Consider the following 16,552-nt stretch of genomic DNA (forward strand, 5'->3'; position numbering starts at 1 on the left):
ACGCATTGCGTACATTTTTACGCATTCCCGCTAGTGCAGGAACATTAACACATACATTTTTACGCGTTACTGGTTCAATGCGTAAATTTTTACGCAATGAACCAGTAATGCGTAAAAATGTATGTGTTAATGTTCCTGCACTAGCGGGAATGCGTAAAGTTGTACGCAATGCGGCCCCCGACCTCCGAGGTCGGCAAGCTGCCTGCGGGGGACTGGAGCAGCAGTGAGTGACTACGAGGGCACAGGATGGCTGCATGGGACTGGTAGAAGCCCCAGGTAAGTGAAACTCATTTTTTTATTTTGCTTGGACATTCCCTTTAAGGCCTTTTTCAAATGGGCAGCTTGGGTGTTTTCACTGCCTGTCAGCTGCTCTCCCGCACCGGCCGGACGCTTGGACATTAAGAACTAGTCATAGCTTTTAGTTTCTCCATTTGGAGAACATGTCTGTGAATTTGAAATGAAGGAAATTGTGGCAATCTAAGATGTAGACCGTAATAAAGAATTGTATACCAATAATAATGGTTTTTTACTGTGTGACATTTTTATGGAACCGAAAAAGGCACAATGGAGTCCTAGAAACGGCATGAGGTCTGGTAGTGAATGAAAAGGGCTACACGGACCCAGGTGCCTGTCAAATTACAATTCCAAATTTCTAAAGAGCTCAAGTGTTCTCTGTTATTAAGAGCTTTCTGAAATAAAATTGAAATTTGAGGCTTTTTTTTTGTACTTGCATCTTGCACAGATTTTATAATTGTACTCGCTTTTATTTTCTTTTTTTTTTCCACTTTTACAATAGTTGGAAATTAGATTTGTCTGAAGCGGTAGTTGGTGATTAGCTTCTAATTACCAAGTACAGATGAGCCTCTCGGCTTGATTTTATCTGATTTGCCTTTCTCAGGCCTTGAATGACTCCTGCACAATATGTGGGAAAGTGACTGCAGTCAGGTCATCCCTCAGACACAGCGCAATAATAGCAGAGTGCATTATGGGATGCAGCACAAGGACCGCTACTCGTTTCTCAGCTGTGCAGAGCAATTGTGAATAAACAAAGCTGAAGCTAGACCTGCTTGAGTTATTGACCCTTGATATCCCCCACCCATAGGTTAGCATGGCATTTGAGACAACATCTTTCTTTCCTTTTCCTGCTGTTTTCTAAATAACCACACTTTCACAAGCCACACAAGTCCTCATATCTGTTAAATGGACATGATCTGACCTGTTATTTAAACAAATATTTTTTCCTGCTTTATCAGTTTTGTTAGTGAAAGGCAAGGGAGGGTTTACACTTGCATGTAGGAATCGCATGTGTTATTTTATATGCTACACATGCTCATCTCCATAACAATGATCCTCCAAGTTCCATGTAGTGTGCGCACATAACTTAGAGGAACTCCAGTGAAAATAATGTAATATAAAAAGTGCTTCATTGTTACAATAATTATGTATAAATGATTTAGTCAGTGTTTGCCCATTGTAAAATCTTTTAAACCCCTGATTTACATTCTGACATTTATTACATGGAGACATTTTTACTGTGGGCAGGTGATGTAGCTGCTGCATGCTTTTTTGGCAGTTGGAAACAGTTGGAAACAGCTGTAAACAGCTATTTCCCGCAGTGCAACAAGGTTCACAGACAGGAAACTGCCAGGAGTACCACGGTACTCTGGCATTGTGGTGAAACCCTCCCACAAGAAACCGTCATACAGCGCCCCCTGATGGTCTGTCTGTGAAAAGAAATAGATTTCTCATGTAAAAGGGGTATCAGCTACTGATTGGGATGAAGTTCAATTCTTGGTTGGAGTTTCTCTTTAAAATCAGTTGGCAGTTGTGCCTCCATGGAAGCTGATGCTGGATTTACTGGCACTCTGCACTCAAAGGTAATTATTGAAATACAAAGTATCTAGGGTGGGTAAGCTAGGATAATGGGGAGACTTGGATTGTGAGGCCACTTAGAATTAGCCTAGGTTTATTAGGCTAGGTTTATTATTTTGGGTAAGATTTTGGTTGTAAATAGTTTCACCAGTTAATCAGGAAACTGGATAAACCAGGTTAAAAGGGTCAGATCCTATGTTGATCATGAAAAAAGGTTGCCATATAGGGCAAGACATAAGGTAGGAAAGGAGTTACTAACCAGGTGAAGATTCATGGTTTGAACAAGGTTGGGTACAGGAGAAGATTGTTTGGTTATGTCTAGCAAACATCATGCTGCGCTTATGGCCGTTTACCTTTACGCACCCCATTTACCACACTCTGTTCTGGTGCTCATTCAGACCACCTGTGGCAGCAGCACACGTCTGTCTCCAGAATACTCACACAATTGGTAGTTTTTCCTGGAAGGTTCTCTTCCTCTGACGCTCCTGCTCAAACATGTACCTTTCGTTTCCTTTTGAAAGTCATTTGTTTGACATTAGCTAATGGAGGACTTTATACAGAGATAAAAATGATATATAAGCAAGTTGTGCCTAAGTGAGACCAGGGAAACATCAAACATGCAATACTAGCGCACAATAAACAACGCTCTTCATCTGATTTCTTAGAAGTTTCTGCTTTGATGGGGTTGACATATCGGCTCTGCTATGGGGATTGGGCTTCCAGCTGAATTATTTTTGGCTTTCAAAACTTAAACTACATTTCAGCCGATGATAGGAAGGCAGTCACCTAGAGCACATGAATATTTTGCTTTGATATAAATCTATTTCCTTTTAATGCTGTGTTGGTAACTCACTGCAATGCAAAACCAACCTGCCATTTAATAAATATTCTTCTCCTGCTTGCAGAAAACTATATTCTTGCAGAAATAAAGCTTTTGTTTCTATGTTTATTCTCGGATGAGATGGAGGGATAATTCTGACCACAAGAGCGGTTTGTTGATGACACACTGTTATAATTACAGTGTTAACATTTGGCAATTAGCAGAGCCTGGTGCTGAACAGTTATAATTGTAGATAAACATGTTTTATACCACTAAGAGTAATGATTATCTGTAATCCCTTACACAGCAGCGGAGTCCCACTTATCTGACTTAATGTGTGTGTTTTTCACAGCTTAAAGCAGAACTCTGGCTAGACCTTTTTTATGTTTTGGATAGTGTGTGGGAGGGTTCAAACTTTCATTAAAGGCTCTTACCCACAATGCAATTTTTGCAGTGATATTTCCCACAATGCCTGACAGTGGCTGCAGCTCTCTTTAGCTACCCATCTGCTTTTTTTTTCTTTAGCCAAATGGCATCAGATTAACATGTAGGTTAATAAGCACATAGGTACTCGTGCTTTTTAGCCACTATGTTGGTTTGCTGCCATTTGCTCCAGGTAATGGTTCAGCAGTATAAAGTAAGCCTAATGGTGGCCACTAATGGTCCAATGTTTTTCATTCCTTGTCACCATTTATATGTAATATAAGGGACTGCCTAAATTTTCAGTCAGTACATTCACTCAGTTTTCCCTTGTAATACATAGGTTTTAGTAAAATTGGATGAAAAAGATTGGATCATTAGTGGCCACCTTAAAATGGTCAGATTTACAGTCTGAATGTCCCCAGTTTCCTATGATAATTTGCCACGCTAGTGTAAAGATAGCTATGCATCTAGCGATGATGGGTAGATTCAACCAAGACACAAGTCTCTCTCTAATTAAACATGATTAGAGAGAGATCTGTTGGCTGCCCATACACCACAGGCCTATTCTCGATCAATTTCAGCATGAATTCTCTTGGGAATGGGTTGAGTCCGCTGCAACTGCTGCCTCGCTGCTGTTATTGTAGTATATGTGTGCATTTATACATTACCTGCCCTGTGTGGCAGTGCATCCCCCCCCAGCTGAAAATATCAGCCTCCAGACAGTCTTCTACCCTTCAGTTCCTAGGGGCTTTCGGATGTCCTCTCTATGGCTCTGGGTTTGTCAATTGACCTGCATTGGATCAGGTGACAGACTAGGAGCCCTGCATTGGTGCCGTAAAGCCGAAGGCAGCTACAGGAAGGGTAGAAGACAGCACCTGGAAACTCCATTATTTTCTCCCCTACAATGCCCTGCAAACCCCCCAAAGCACTGTCCCCATTATGCCCCTCAGGCATGCCAGTTAGTTGAGACTTCTGGTTGCCTGTTGAGTTCTGGAGAGCAGGAACTTTGCTGTATTTTATTTTTGCATCAGAAGTTACTTATTAAAAGTGGAGTTTGCCCTCAGCCGTCGTTCCTGGAACTCCTGGTTTGTCCTTGGCTTTAGTGAGAATACTGGAAACTTCTCTTGGTGGTCCGCTGCTAATTGTGCCGGGCTCTTGCCTGGGATTGTTTCATAATGAATAAATGGAAGTAACTTTTCGGAGCGTCTGTCACAAACACTTTGGAAGTCAGCATTCTAATGCCCTTCTTTGGCGAGTCATTAGTATTCACAACTCCATCAGCCTGCAGTTTAAGCTCTTCTGCTTGTATTTGTCACAGAAGATGATGAAGGGATGTTGCCTAGGAACACTCAGGCACACTCGCGACAGGAATTATCAATCTGTTCTGTATATTCACCTCCACATGGAGCGGAGAAAATTGAGTTTCACCGCTGACAAGTTTAATTGATTGCGAGTTGTCTTTGCAGGCCCATGGCATCTCAAACATTATTTCCTGTAATCGCGGGACTTGTGGAAGGATTTACTGGGAGGGGTTTATAACCGCAGGACAGGAGTGAAGTTTTTTTTTAAATATATAGATTTTTTTTTTCTTTTTCTCCACATCCAATTTATACCTGAGATCTTTCTGTGAAGATCTCGTTATAGCTGCATATTTTGCACATAGATTGGCAATTCTTGCTCTGAAGTGATAGTTTGAAGTCAGAGAACATTATGAAATAGTCTGTCATGTTCTCCTCTTGATCTTGATGCCTTGGCTTATTTACTGTATATACTCGAATACAAGTCGACCTCGTGTATAAGTCAACCCACATATTTTACCCTCTTAAACTGAAATTTTTTGACTCAAGTATAAGTCTACCCAGCAAAGTTAATGCCTGCACTTTGGGATTAGGAAGAATTAACACCTGCACTTGGGGCCCAAGAGGGGTTAATGACTGCACTGCATACCGTATTGCAGCCATTAACCCCTCCTGTCCCTCAAGTGCAGCCAATACCTCCTCCAGGCTCCCAAGTGCTGCAATTATTCACTCCCTTTTATGCAGCCCAGTATTTCCCCCCTGCCCATTTCCTTGTTAATTGCTGTGGCCAAGACTTTCAGACCTGTGCTTTATTTCCTTTATCATGAAAGTCTAAAATGCTGCAGTTGGGAATGTCACGAAAAGTGCACACACTACTCACTGTTGCTCATGACTCATGTATAAGTTGACCCCTGTACTTTGATTTAGTGAGTCAGACCTAAATTTCGAGACTCACACTCTAGTGTATACAATATTTAAAGAGCTCTTATCGTTTGACCTTCTGGTTTGGAAAACCAAGCCACCATGTGACGGTTAAAGGCACTTTTCAGAAATTATGAAAAAAAAAAAAAACCGCCCAGTTTTTTTTTTTTTGGTACTTTTTTTAAATTTAAAAATTCTAACGATTAGACGGGTTTGCTTAGTCTTTGTATTAAGTGTATGTAAATGTATTAAAATTAGTACACATGCATGACTTTAAATTGGCTGAGGTGACTGATAACAACCTCAGCCGACAATCAGGCGTGTGTACGGCACTCAACAGCGTAAACCCGCAAATGTTCCGCTGGATGAATATATTCAACTCCAGCTCCAATGATCCCGTTGTCTGTGCCCCTTCCCCACGGGGTGTCATGCATGCGCTGTTCGTCCTTCCTTCCCCATAGCAACACAAAACATTGTCAGCTACTCAGCTGCCATGCGTGTGTGCAGCCTGGGCCAATGATGTCGCCCAAGGGGATCAGGCGATTCCGGAAGGGCGACGTTAGTTGTCAACATGCACAAGTCCTTCTGAAGTTTTATCAGCAAGTCTCTGGACCTCTCGCTACCTATCATGTGGAGTAGACTGCTTCTCACACAACCTGATGCTTGCTGTCCTGTGTGTTCTCCCCTACCCCCCCCTCCCCCACACACACACACACTTCATTAGTTGTAGCCGGGTCAGTGACCAACCATGTGCCTTCCTAGGGGTGGTGGCCAACCCTCAGTGGAGTAATGTGATGAAAGGAACACGCTTAAACTTGAGGAGCTGTTATGCTGAAAAAGTCCCTGGTGAGATTAGAATCTAGGACCTGTTGCTAGACCAATGTCTAAACCTCCTAACTACCATAGATCCCGGTTTCCTGTCTACCTAAGGGTTTATCCTCACACCACTTGCCTCCCACCCATTCTGTTGAGAGACACAAGGGCTACCAAACTGTTTATTCATTGACCAACTGTGACTCTGATTATGTTTCCATTAATTTACTGCCTCTCTGCTTCTCCCATGCACCGACTTGGCACTTGCTAGCACTCAGCACAGGCAGTGGAGAGGCGGCCCCCACATTGAGTTACATCCAGGGATGTGGAGTCGGAGTCAAGGACTTGGAGCAACGTTTAGGTACCTGAAGTCGGTGGTTTCGTAAACTGAGGAGTTGTAGTCGGATGTAACATCCCTGGTTACATCTGAGCACTTCGGTGCATGATACGTTTTTTGTTTTTGCCTAGTTAATTGCACCATGTAACAAGCACTGACAAGTGTGGGGGGGTGGGAGGGGGTTACAAATACTGCTACTCGGCTACATTTAGTTACAGCCGAAAGGCACCTGGTGCCCAGCAATCAATAGGCTTAACTGTATGATTGTGCAAAAGAGACCTAAACTTTCACCCTAGGAACAGTTTCTCAGATACCATTCCCTCCAAACCCAACGGCTTCACCCAGATCAGGCAATTTTTGTGGGTTTTTGTGTTTTTTTTTTTTTTAATTTATTTTTAAGCTGGTAGAAAGGTTTATTGAGAAGAATCAAAATTTGTCTTCTGTTTTTAAGGTTTTTTTTTTTGTCCTCTAGTACTATTTTCTCCCCCATCCTTTTTGCTCTCTCTCTCCTCCTTTCTCGCTGCACAGATTAAAGGACAAATAGGCTGTTGACAACTTATTACTGAGCTCTCACTTTCTCTCTGCCTTGGGCATCGAGGCCTTAATTGAAGCCAGCCTTTCAAAATCTTATCCCAAAAAGTGTCAGTGGAAGCAAGTAAGCCCCTTTGAGCCGACGCAATGAATTTTGAAATGATCTGCCACCTTTCTGTAATAAACCCAGCTTCCACTTGTAGCAGTGGAAAGCTGTCATACAGGAACCCTTCAAAGCAGAGCCCAGTAATTGGCATATTAAGCAGCCATGCAAAGTTCAGCACTAGCTGGGCTAGTAGCTGTGAGCAGTCTTCTACCAAATGCATGCTATGGCTTCATAGTCAATCACTGGCGCTGTTTGCTTATTACACAACGCATTTCGCATGAATTCACAGGACATGTCAGAATTTCCAAATTGCTTATACTTCTTGTTCTTCTAATTTGTGTTTAACTGCATTCAAATTAAAGGGACACTTAAGTCAAACAAAAAAAATGAGTTTTACTCACCTAGGGCTTCCAATAGCCCACTGCAGCTGTCCGGTGCCCTCGCCGTCTCCCTCCAATCCTCCTGGCCCCGCCGGCAGCCACTTCCTGTTTCGGTGACAGGAGCTGACAGGCTGGGGACGCGAGTGATTCTTCGCGTTACTGGCCACAATAGCGCCATCTAAGCTGCTATAGCATATATCATATACCATATAGCAGCATAGAGGGTGCTAATGTGTCTGGGAACGCGAAGAATCACTCGCGTCCCCAGCCTGTCAGCTCCTGTCACCGAAACAGGAAGTGGCTGCTGGCGGGGCCAGGAGGATCGGAGGGAGACGGCGAGGGTACCGGACAGCTGCAGGGGGCTATTGGAAGCCCCAGGTGAGTAAAACTCATTTTTTTTGTTTGACTTAAGTGTCCCTTTAAGAGGCAACCTTCTTGACTGCATAGCCAAGATATATGAAAGTCAAAAAATGCAGAGATGACCTCTTACAACATACAATTAACAGATAAACATTTTCCATAAAGGCCCTTAATAATATCAGGTTCATGGCACATTTATAGACCGGTACCTGTAAAATATACTTATTACCATTTATTAATAATGGCTGCCGATACCATGCTAGGCTCCACCCCCCCCCCCCCACCCCCTCAACTAGACACCTGCTGAATATTTGAGGAAAGTAGAGCATTGAGTTTCATGGATAAACCTTACCTAGACCTTCTTTGAACTAAGTTTTTTTCCCAATCACAAGTACACAGTGAAAGCGGAGTTGACCCCCTGAATTCAGCCTGAACTAATGGTGAAGGTTCATATGCTCTAGCAAAGGGGTGGACCCCCCCCCCCAGCTGGAAGTGACCTGGCTTGCTGCCTCCAATGGGGGGTGGAGCTATCGGATCCAAGGAGGGGGCCTGATGTTAATATTGTTGGGGGTTGGTTTCCCGTGGGTTGCAGCACCCCGGCTCAAATGGACAATGACCTCAATTCACTAAGCTTATCTCCTGTCTTTAATAACATTTCTAGAGTTATCACCATGGTGATAAGGCATGTAGTTTTCAGGAAACATTTTACCGCAGGCAAACCTAAAGTTAACTCTTTTGTCTTTAAAATAACTACAGAATTCTTAAGTTAGACATGCTTTTAATTAACTGCGTGTGAAAATATCTTCAGAGGAGGTAACTAAACCACAGAGGAGGTAACTTGAAGAGATAAGATAACTCTCGCTGTGTGGTGGCAAGTTTTCTCTTGCCTTATCTCCAGCATGATCTTAGTGAATTGAGGCCAATGTTTTAATCAGAAACACTGCCACATGTGTGCTCCTCTGGTCAGTGTGCTGCTGTTTTTTTTTACTGCTCAGGATGATTGACATTTGAAGCTCTCGAGGTCCAAGGTACTTATTTTCTCAGCATGAAGTACACGTACCCCAGGGGGTAGTAAATTTAGGCCCGGGGGGGGGGGGGGGGGGGGTGTGTCTTGAAATTGTCAATCAATTCCATGTAGTAAGTGTTGAGAGAGATTCAATTTGTTTATAAAATTATTATTTTTTTTTATAAGTATAGAGAAAAGCTTGAAGCTATTTTTTTTTAAAAGCTTTTATACATTAAAGGACATGATATTGCCAACAGTAGGGGTTTCTTGGCCAACACAATCACTAATAAAGCCGTATATGCTATAGTAATATTGAGAAATACTGCACTAGCACAAATGCTTCCTCCCACCATTATGGCAGTTGCCCCGAAGGATATGCTTCCGAGTGCTCGATCAAAGTTGAAACGGATGTTTTTAGAGCAGTGGGTAATTTAACTTGCCTTTGTCATCACCTACTGTATGCAACATGTAACAACAAAAATATATAGTGATAACAGTACATTTTGTACATGAAGACCACTTTGCATGTATAAAACGTTCGAGTCGCAAGTAGGGGACTGACTTCATTTAGTGCATTTTTCGACATAAAGATGTCCAGCCTCCCTTTTGTAAGTTTGGAGCAGAGGCTGGTGGTATCTACCATGAGGTAGAGCAGCTAAGCATTTTCCTCTATAGTTTCTCCCCCTGGTTTAGTCTCTGGAAGTGCCCACAGCCTGGCTGCCTTGCAGTGTACTAGGAGGCAAGAAGTGAAGATAGGGCCATAAATAAAACTGAGAGAAACACTGGCGACCCAAATGCCAGCTTCCTTTATTTCCATGGATTTTTATTGGCTGGTATTCACTACTGTTAAGAGAATTATTTAAAAAAGGAAATGTGTGAAAATGCTTACAGCTAACCGATCTTCACACTGACCTCCATGTGTGTGATGCTTTGACACTAACTCCAGCCTCCAGTGGGAAGTCTTATTGGAAAGGCTGATGGCACAAACGGATCTGCCCATGTGTAGTAGCCTATCTTTTTGCTTTTAGTATTTCTTAAAAGTTTTGGCTGCTTTGTATGAGTTCTCTACATCACTCAGGAAGCATTACCGGGAGTTTTACATAGAAATCAAGTTCCCATCGATCAAGATGAAGTGAGGAATATCAAATGAGTGATATGTTTCATTTTTAGTCAGAAGGAAAGGCTGGGGAGTTTGAACGCCAGTATTTCACTCTGAGCCGGTGCCACTCGGCAGATCCATTTATCTTCACTAAAGAGCAAATGAATTTGGCTTCTAGTGATGTGCTGAGCATGTCTAAGAGCCTAGGCAGGCTCCAGCGTTTAGGTGTGAAGAAAGACAGAAGCCATGGTTAAACTAGTTTCTCTGTTTACAGCTAAAGCCATAACTAATACAGTTTCCAACAATGGAACATTGTAACGGGTAGCTTACATGTTTACTTGTAGCTTCATCTCCGGAGAAAACCCGTAGTGATTGGCCAGGGGCCTACAGAGGCTTGCTTAGAGATTGCTGAACCTAGGGAGTTTCGATAGATTAATGGACAGAAAAGATGAAACTGGGCAGGTCGCTACAACCACTCCACTCCTAGGTCGGGAGCAGGACACCAGCAAGCCATATTTATCGTAGAAGAGAAAAATCCCGCTGCACCGGCCGTGGATGAAAAGTCCAGTTTTTATTAAGCAATGTAGACAAACAGCATAAAACAGCTCACGCTTATCCGAGTTAAAACCAAGCTCCGATACGCATGAGCTATTTTATGCTATTTGTCTACATTGCTTAATAAAAATTGGACTTCTAATCCACGGCCGGTGCAGCGGGATTCTTCTCTTTTAAGATTAAAGGACAATTGACCTGAGAAATATGGAGGCTGCCATATTCATTTCCTTCTAAACAATACAAGTTGCCTGGCATCTTGCTGATCTTACATGCATCATTCGTGTTTGAATCGCATACCTGACACAAGCATGCGGCTAAAACGGTCAAACTTAAAGAGACTCTGAAGCGAGTCAAACTCCACTTGTTTAATGTTAAACAGTATAAACCCTGCTAAACCCCCGCTATCCCGCGGCAAAATGAGGGGTCTCAAATCCCCCCCCCTGCAAAATCCACTACTTTCTTGGTCGTGGATTTTGCTGCTCATGGAGGCAGAGCGCAGAGCTGCAACTCTGCCTCCATGCGAGTCAGTTGCCGCGGGGATCTCCGCCTCTCCCCACCCCTCTCTGTGCAGGCAGATTGAGAGGGGCGGGGGAGAGGCGGGGATTGGCGCGCTGAGGCAGAGCTACAGCCATTAGCTCTACCTCATCAAGAAGTGCTCCCCGGACTAAACAGAGGGGATTTGGGGGGTCTAAACCCCCTCGTTTTGCCGCGGGATAGCGGCGGTTTAGCAGGATTTATACGGTTTAACATTAAACAAGTGGAGTTAGATTAGTTTCAGAGTCTCTTTAAAGAGAAACTCCAGTGAAAATACTGTAATAAAAAAGTGCTTCATTTCTACAATAATTATGTATAAATGATTTAGTCAGTGTTTGCCCATTGTAAAATCATTCCTCTCCCTGATTTACATTCTGACATTTATCATATGGTGACATTTTTACTGCTGGCAGGTGATGTAGCTGCTGCTTACTTTTTTGACAGTTGGAAACAGCTATTTCCCACAATGCAACAAGGTGCACAGACAGGAAACTGCCAGAACCATGGTCCGCAGAGTTTCTTGTGGGAGGGCTTTCACCACAATATTAGCCATTCAGCGCCCCCTGATGATCAGTTTGTGAAAAGGAATAGATTTCGCATGTAAAAAGGGGGGTATCAGCTACTGATTGGGATGAAGTTCAATTTTTGGTCACGGTTTCTCTTTAAAGGACAACTGAAGCGAGAGGGATATGGAGGCTGCCACATTTATTTCCTTTTAGGTAATACCAGTTGCTTGGTTGTCCTGCTTATCCTCTGCCCCTAACACTTTTAGCCATAGACCCTGAGCAAAGCATGCAGCAGATCAGATGTTTCTGGACTTGTCAGATCTGACAAGATTAGCTGCATGCTTGTTTCTGGTGTGATTCGGACACTACTGCGACCAAATAGATCAGTAGGGTGGCCAGGCAACTGGTATTGTTGAAAAGGAAATAAATATGGCAGCCTTCATATGTTTTTCACTTCAGTTGACCTTTGAGTCAAACTTCTGATTTGCATGCGTGTTTGGAGTCTATGGCCACAAGTATTAGAAGCAGGGAATCAACAGGCCAACCAGGCAATGTGCATTGTTTAAAAGTAAATAAATATGGCAGTCTCTGTATCCCTCTCAGGTCAGTTGCTAGTTAACCCCTTGCGTACCCTTGAGGACCAGAGACTGCTGATACTACAAAACGGCGCTTACCGACAAATCGCTGGTCACACAGTTCTCCCTTCGCTGCAGGCCCCTCTCTCTCTGCCATCGCTATGACGGCAGAGCACTGTGCACTGGTCAGGAACCGGTTTAATTGGCTCCTGACCTTTTCCATCAATGTAAGGCAATCGGCGTGGCTCCAGTGTTGAAATCTACGTCCTGTCAGAGCCGCGCAATCACCAGCAGGACGTAGATTTCAACTAGCGCGGTCCAGAAGCCGTTAAATAATTATTACATAAAGTTTACTTAACGGATTCTGAAATAATTATGACAGCTGATTTAATCAGTCATGCTTAAGGGTATTAATCATTACATTTACGAATCTGGTAAGTCCTCAGTGATTTTCACAAAATTGACATAACTTGAGGTTAAAGGTGGGTAGGATAACTATGGTACGTAGGCACTAAGAAGTTGGGAGACAAGTTTTTTTTGTATGTTATTCTACACTGTAGTTCTGTTGTAATTATTCTTTCGCCTTATTTTTGCAGTTTATTTAATTATGGCAATACGGTCTCTACAGGATGAGAGGTAAAACATGCCCTTGCATTTCATCCTAGCTTTCCTTTCCTTGGCAGTGGCAGTCACAGGAAGTAAAAATGTTGGAGTTAGAAACTAATGTATTTCTAGTCAAAATGATGGGTTTTTTTTTTAATATCTACTCCTTGATTTTTGGAATTTTTGAGTATAGGTCTACTTAATAGATAACAATAAGTGATTGGATTGTAGCCTGAGCACCCTGAGAACCTGTATTGGTTTTCAAGGTCCGGAGTTGCAGTTTAAGAAATTTCATTCAAGATTAGATCGAGTCCTCTCCACGAATGAATGTATATAGCAGTAATTGGTGTCTGGTGATTGCCATGTCCAGGAGAACTCATGGAGAAGTGTTATGCTAGGTAAACGCAATGCATTTTTTTAATTGATTTTCCATTTGATCGGTTTTCGATTTGTTTTTCCGCTCGATTTCTGACTCGATTCTCTTATCAATTTCCATTTATTTCTGAGATAACGACCAGAAAAATGATCTAAAATAATGGATATGGCGGAAATTATCTATCAAACAATCTGTCAAACACAAAATTGTATAGTGTGTACCTAGCATTAGACTGAGCAAAGAACTAGAGGTGCTCAATGGAACATAAAATATTTAAAACAATATAAAAAAAGAAGGTAAGTGTGGGTCTTGCCTTCAATGAGTTGCTGGACAAGTCAGACTTTTATTCAAGTAGCACAAAACGATACGTTTCATGGCTCACAGCCGCTTCCTCAGTGTGTTGCTTCCGCAGTGTTACCAAGTTCTGAGCGCCTGTCATGATGAAGCATGTGATCAGTTTGGTCAGGTGATAGATATACAAGTCTTTGATTTGATAGTCATGATCATGTGCTAAAGCAGGATGTGATCAGAGCTTTACAAATCTATCAGCTGATCAAACAAATCCCATGCTTCTCCATGAGTTCTCCTAGACACGACCATCTCTATTGTCAGTTGGAGCAGATGAACTGACTGGTGTTTGGAAGGATTACCTTCTTAAGCTGGCCACTAACGGTCCAATTTCTAGCGAAAAATCGTTCGAGTGATCAGAAATTCTGATCGGATTGGTTGTAAATAATCTCCATTGGTGGACACAATCGATTATGAACGAGTGAAAAAAATGTCGCCTGAATGAATTTTCGTCGAACGAAAATTTGGATTTTCTTGGTGGTCGTGATAGATAGGAAGCAATGATTGGTTAGTTGATGGTGTAGTGAACGATTTTTCGTCCGATCAGAATTTCTGATCGCTCGAACGATTTTTCGCTAGAAATTGGACTGTTAGTGGCCAGCTTTACTGTACCTGTCTGCAAGTGTCTGCATGTTCTCCTCTGAAATCTCTCTGCTGCTTCAGTTAGGTTTTATTTTATTTACATATGGTACTTGTTTCTAGCCGCTCTCTCCTTCCGTTACATAATCCACACTGTGTTCTCTGCTTCTAAAAGTCAATTAATCAGTCAGCAGTCTGTCTTGTAATCGCCTGTTTTGGGATTGTATTGTGGAAAGAGTGCTCTGGCTGTGCTTGGAACGGAGCCACTGGTAAAAGGCGCATGCACACACACAGCGCGCCCTGTTACCGTCACCGGTTCAGCACGGCGCTTGTACCTGCTCATGTCTAGCCAGCATAAGTGTTTTGTTTTTCATTGAATGTGAAATTTGTGGAATGATTGAATTGGCAGCCACTAGATACAATGCTAATTAAACATGAAAAACAAGCTATATCTGTTCTCTTGCAGCTGCCTGTGCATCATTATTCGGGAGATTTCCATCTGGCCGCTTTTCAGGCTTACCCTGCGTGTTCCGTTATTGTTATACGCTTTAATGCGGCCCATGTGAGGCTTAAATAGGAACTCCGGGCAGCAAGTACAATCAATTTGGACTGCTAATTTGAAGCAGGAAATGCTGCTGTCTTTTAAAAGGCAACCTGAGATAAACCTTGTCCCAGGTTTTATAGTTACCTGGGGCTTCCTCCAGCCGCTTTGAGGCCGCTGGTTCCCTCGCCTTTTCCCTGGGCCCCCCTTGTCCCCCGCAGGACGGCCTGGTAATATAGCAGAGTCGTGCTTTGTAGCACATGCGCCGGTTATGCGCAATAAAGTGCGGCTCGGCCACAGTTTCAGGCCATGTTGCGGGGGGCAGGAACGTTTTAGAGAGACTGGTAGGACCAGAGTGGCCCTAAAGGGGGCTGGAGGAACCCCCAGGTAAGTATAAAAACTGGGAGAGTGTTTATCAACTGGCTGCCACAGCAGAGCAGCTAATTTGTAAACACAGGATGTTAACAATATGTGTGCTTCCATGAAAGCTGGAAGTAAACACACTGCAGATTTGCTGCAGAAGTTGTTTCAGCTTTAACAATTTTTTTTCTTTAAAGGTCATTATGATGATGCTTATCTTTTAGAGTAGAGAGGAAGTTCTGAGTTCAGGTCCGCTTTAGCCAGGACTTGAACCTTGGTCAAAGGGCTCAGATCCCTCATCTGCCTTACCAGTACGCTATTCAGCGGTCCCTACTTTAGTAAATTAGGCCTGTATTCAGGTGTGTGCGGGATATTGGACAGTGTTGTGTGCAGCGGGTTTAGGGGGGGGGGGCTGGGGGGGGGTTGGGCTAGGGTGCAGCGGCAAAGCTAGCATAGTTGCCCCAGTATGGCTAGTATAGTTACCCCAGTATGGCTAGTGTCGTGCCCAATTTAGCTAGAATAGTGCCCAGTATAGCTAGTATAGTGCCCAGTATAGCTAGTATAGTGCCCAGTATGGGTAGGTAATGCCCCAGTATAGCTAGTATAGTGCCCAGTATGGGTAGGTAGTGCCCCAGTATAGCGTCCAGTATAGCTAGTATAGTGCCCAGTATGGGTAGATAGTGTCCCAGTATAGCTAGTGTAGAGCCCCAGTATAGCTAGTATAGTGCCCAGTATGGGTAGGTAGTGCCCCAGTATAGCTAGTATAGTACCTAGTATAGTGCCCAGTATGGGTAGGTAGTGCCTCAGTATACGCCCCCCGAACCCCCCCGCGGCCGCCGCTGCTGTTACCTTACTGGCGGCCGATTCCTCTTATATTCCCCTCTCATGCGTGTATTATTTTTATTCACAGCAGCGCGTCTCCCAGATCACAGGTTTCTGACAAAATCACAGCTGCATGCTTGTTTCAGCCAAACTGCAGCCAAAGAAATAAGCAGGAAAGTCGGGCAACTGGAAATTAATATGACAGCCTCCATGTTCCATCTTAATTCAGGTTCCCCTTTAAAGCGGATCGGAGATAAAAAAACTAACAAACAAGTAACTTGTCAATATATCTTATCTAAAGTTTAGATAGTTTACACAGCAAATCTAGCTGCAAACAGCTTCAACAGTATATGATTGTTCCTTCCTGTGATGCATTGAGAGCAGCCATATTCTGCTTGTCGTCATTACACAGCCAAGCTGCTCTGTATCTCCACCCCTCAGCTCGTGAAAACTCCTGTTCTCTCCTCCCCTCTGCCCCCTTGCCTCTGAAATCTCGTGCATGCTTCAGCAAAAGCCGCCTCCTCCCCAGGCTGAGCTCCCATGAGCACTTGCAGCATGGGACTCAGTATGCCTAGTTGCTGGGGGTGCCTTGTTCAGTTTATAGGGCATTAAAACAACAAAAAAGTATTTGGCTTTAGTAATGCCCTATACAATATATGTAAGGGGCACAATTATTCAGGGCTGTGTGTGGAGTTGGAGGCGGAGCTATTTTGGGTGCCCATAGTCTGTGATTTCATTAAACTGAGGAGTCGTAGTCGGATGATTTGTGTACAAAATCCACAGCCCT

General features: G+C 43.3%; 1 protein-coding gene across 27 annotated transcripts in view; it reads left to right on the forward strand.

The window, feature by feature from the left end:
* The window catches only part of PARD3 (par-3 family cell polarity regulator), a 771,876-nt gene that overhangs the window by 199,135 nt on the left and 556,189 nt on the right, over positions 1–16,552 (forward strand). Inside the window, exon 1 of one of the 27 annotated variants that reach the window (XM_068235751.1) lies at positions 1,806–1,877. The exons of the other annotated variants lie outside the window; for them this stretch is intronic. Within the exon in view, the coding sequence (XP_068091852.1) occupies positions 1,836–1,877 (42 nt within the window). The 5' untranslated portion in view covers positions 1,806–1,835. Of the gene's footprint in view, positions 1–1,805; positions 1,878–16,552 lie in introns of those variants that run through there. 27 annotated transcript variants of the gene reach the window in all.

The sequence above is a fragment of the Hyperolius riggenbachi genome, chromosome 5, assembly GCF_040937935.1.
Source record: "Hyperolius riggenbachi isolate aHypRig1 chromosome 5, aHypRig1.pri, whole genome shotgun sequence".
Classification (NCBI taxonomy): Eukaryota; Metazoa; Chordata; class Amphibia; order Anura; family Hyperoliidae; genus Hyperolius; species Hyperolius riggenbachi.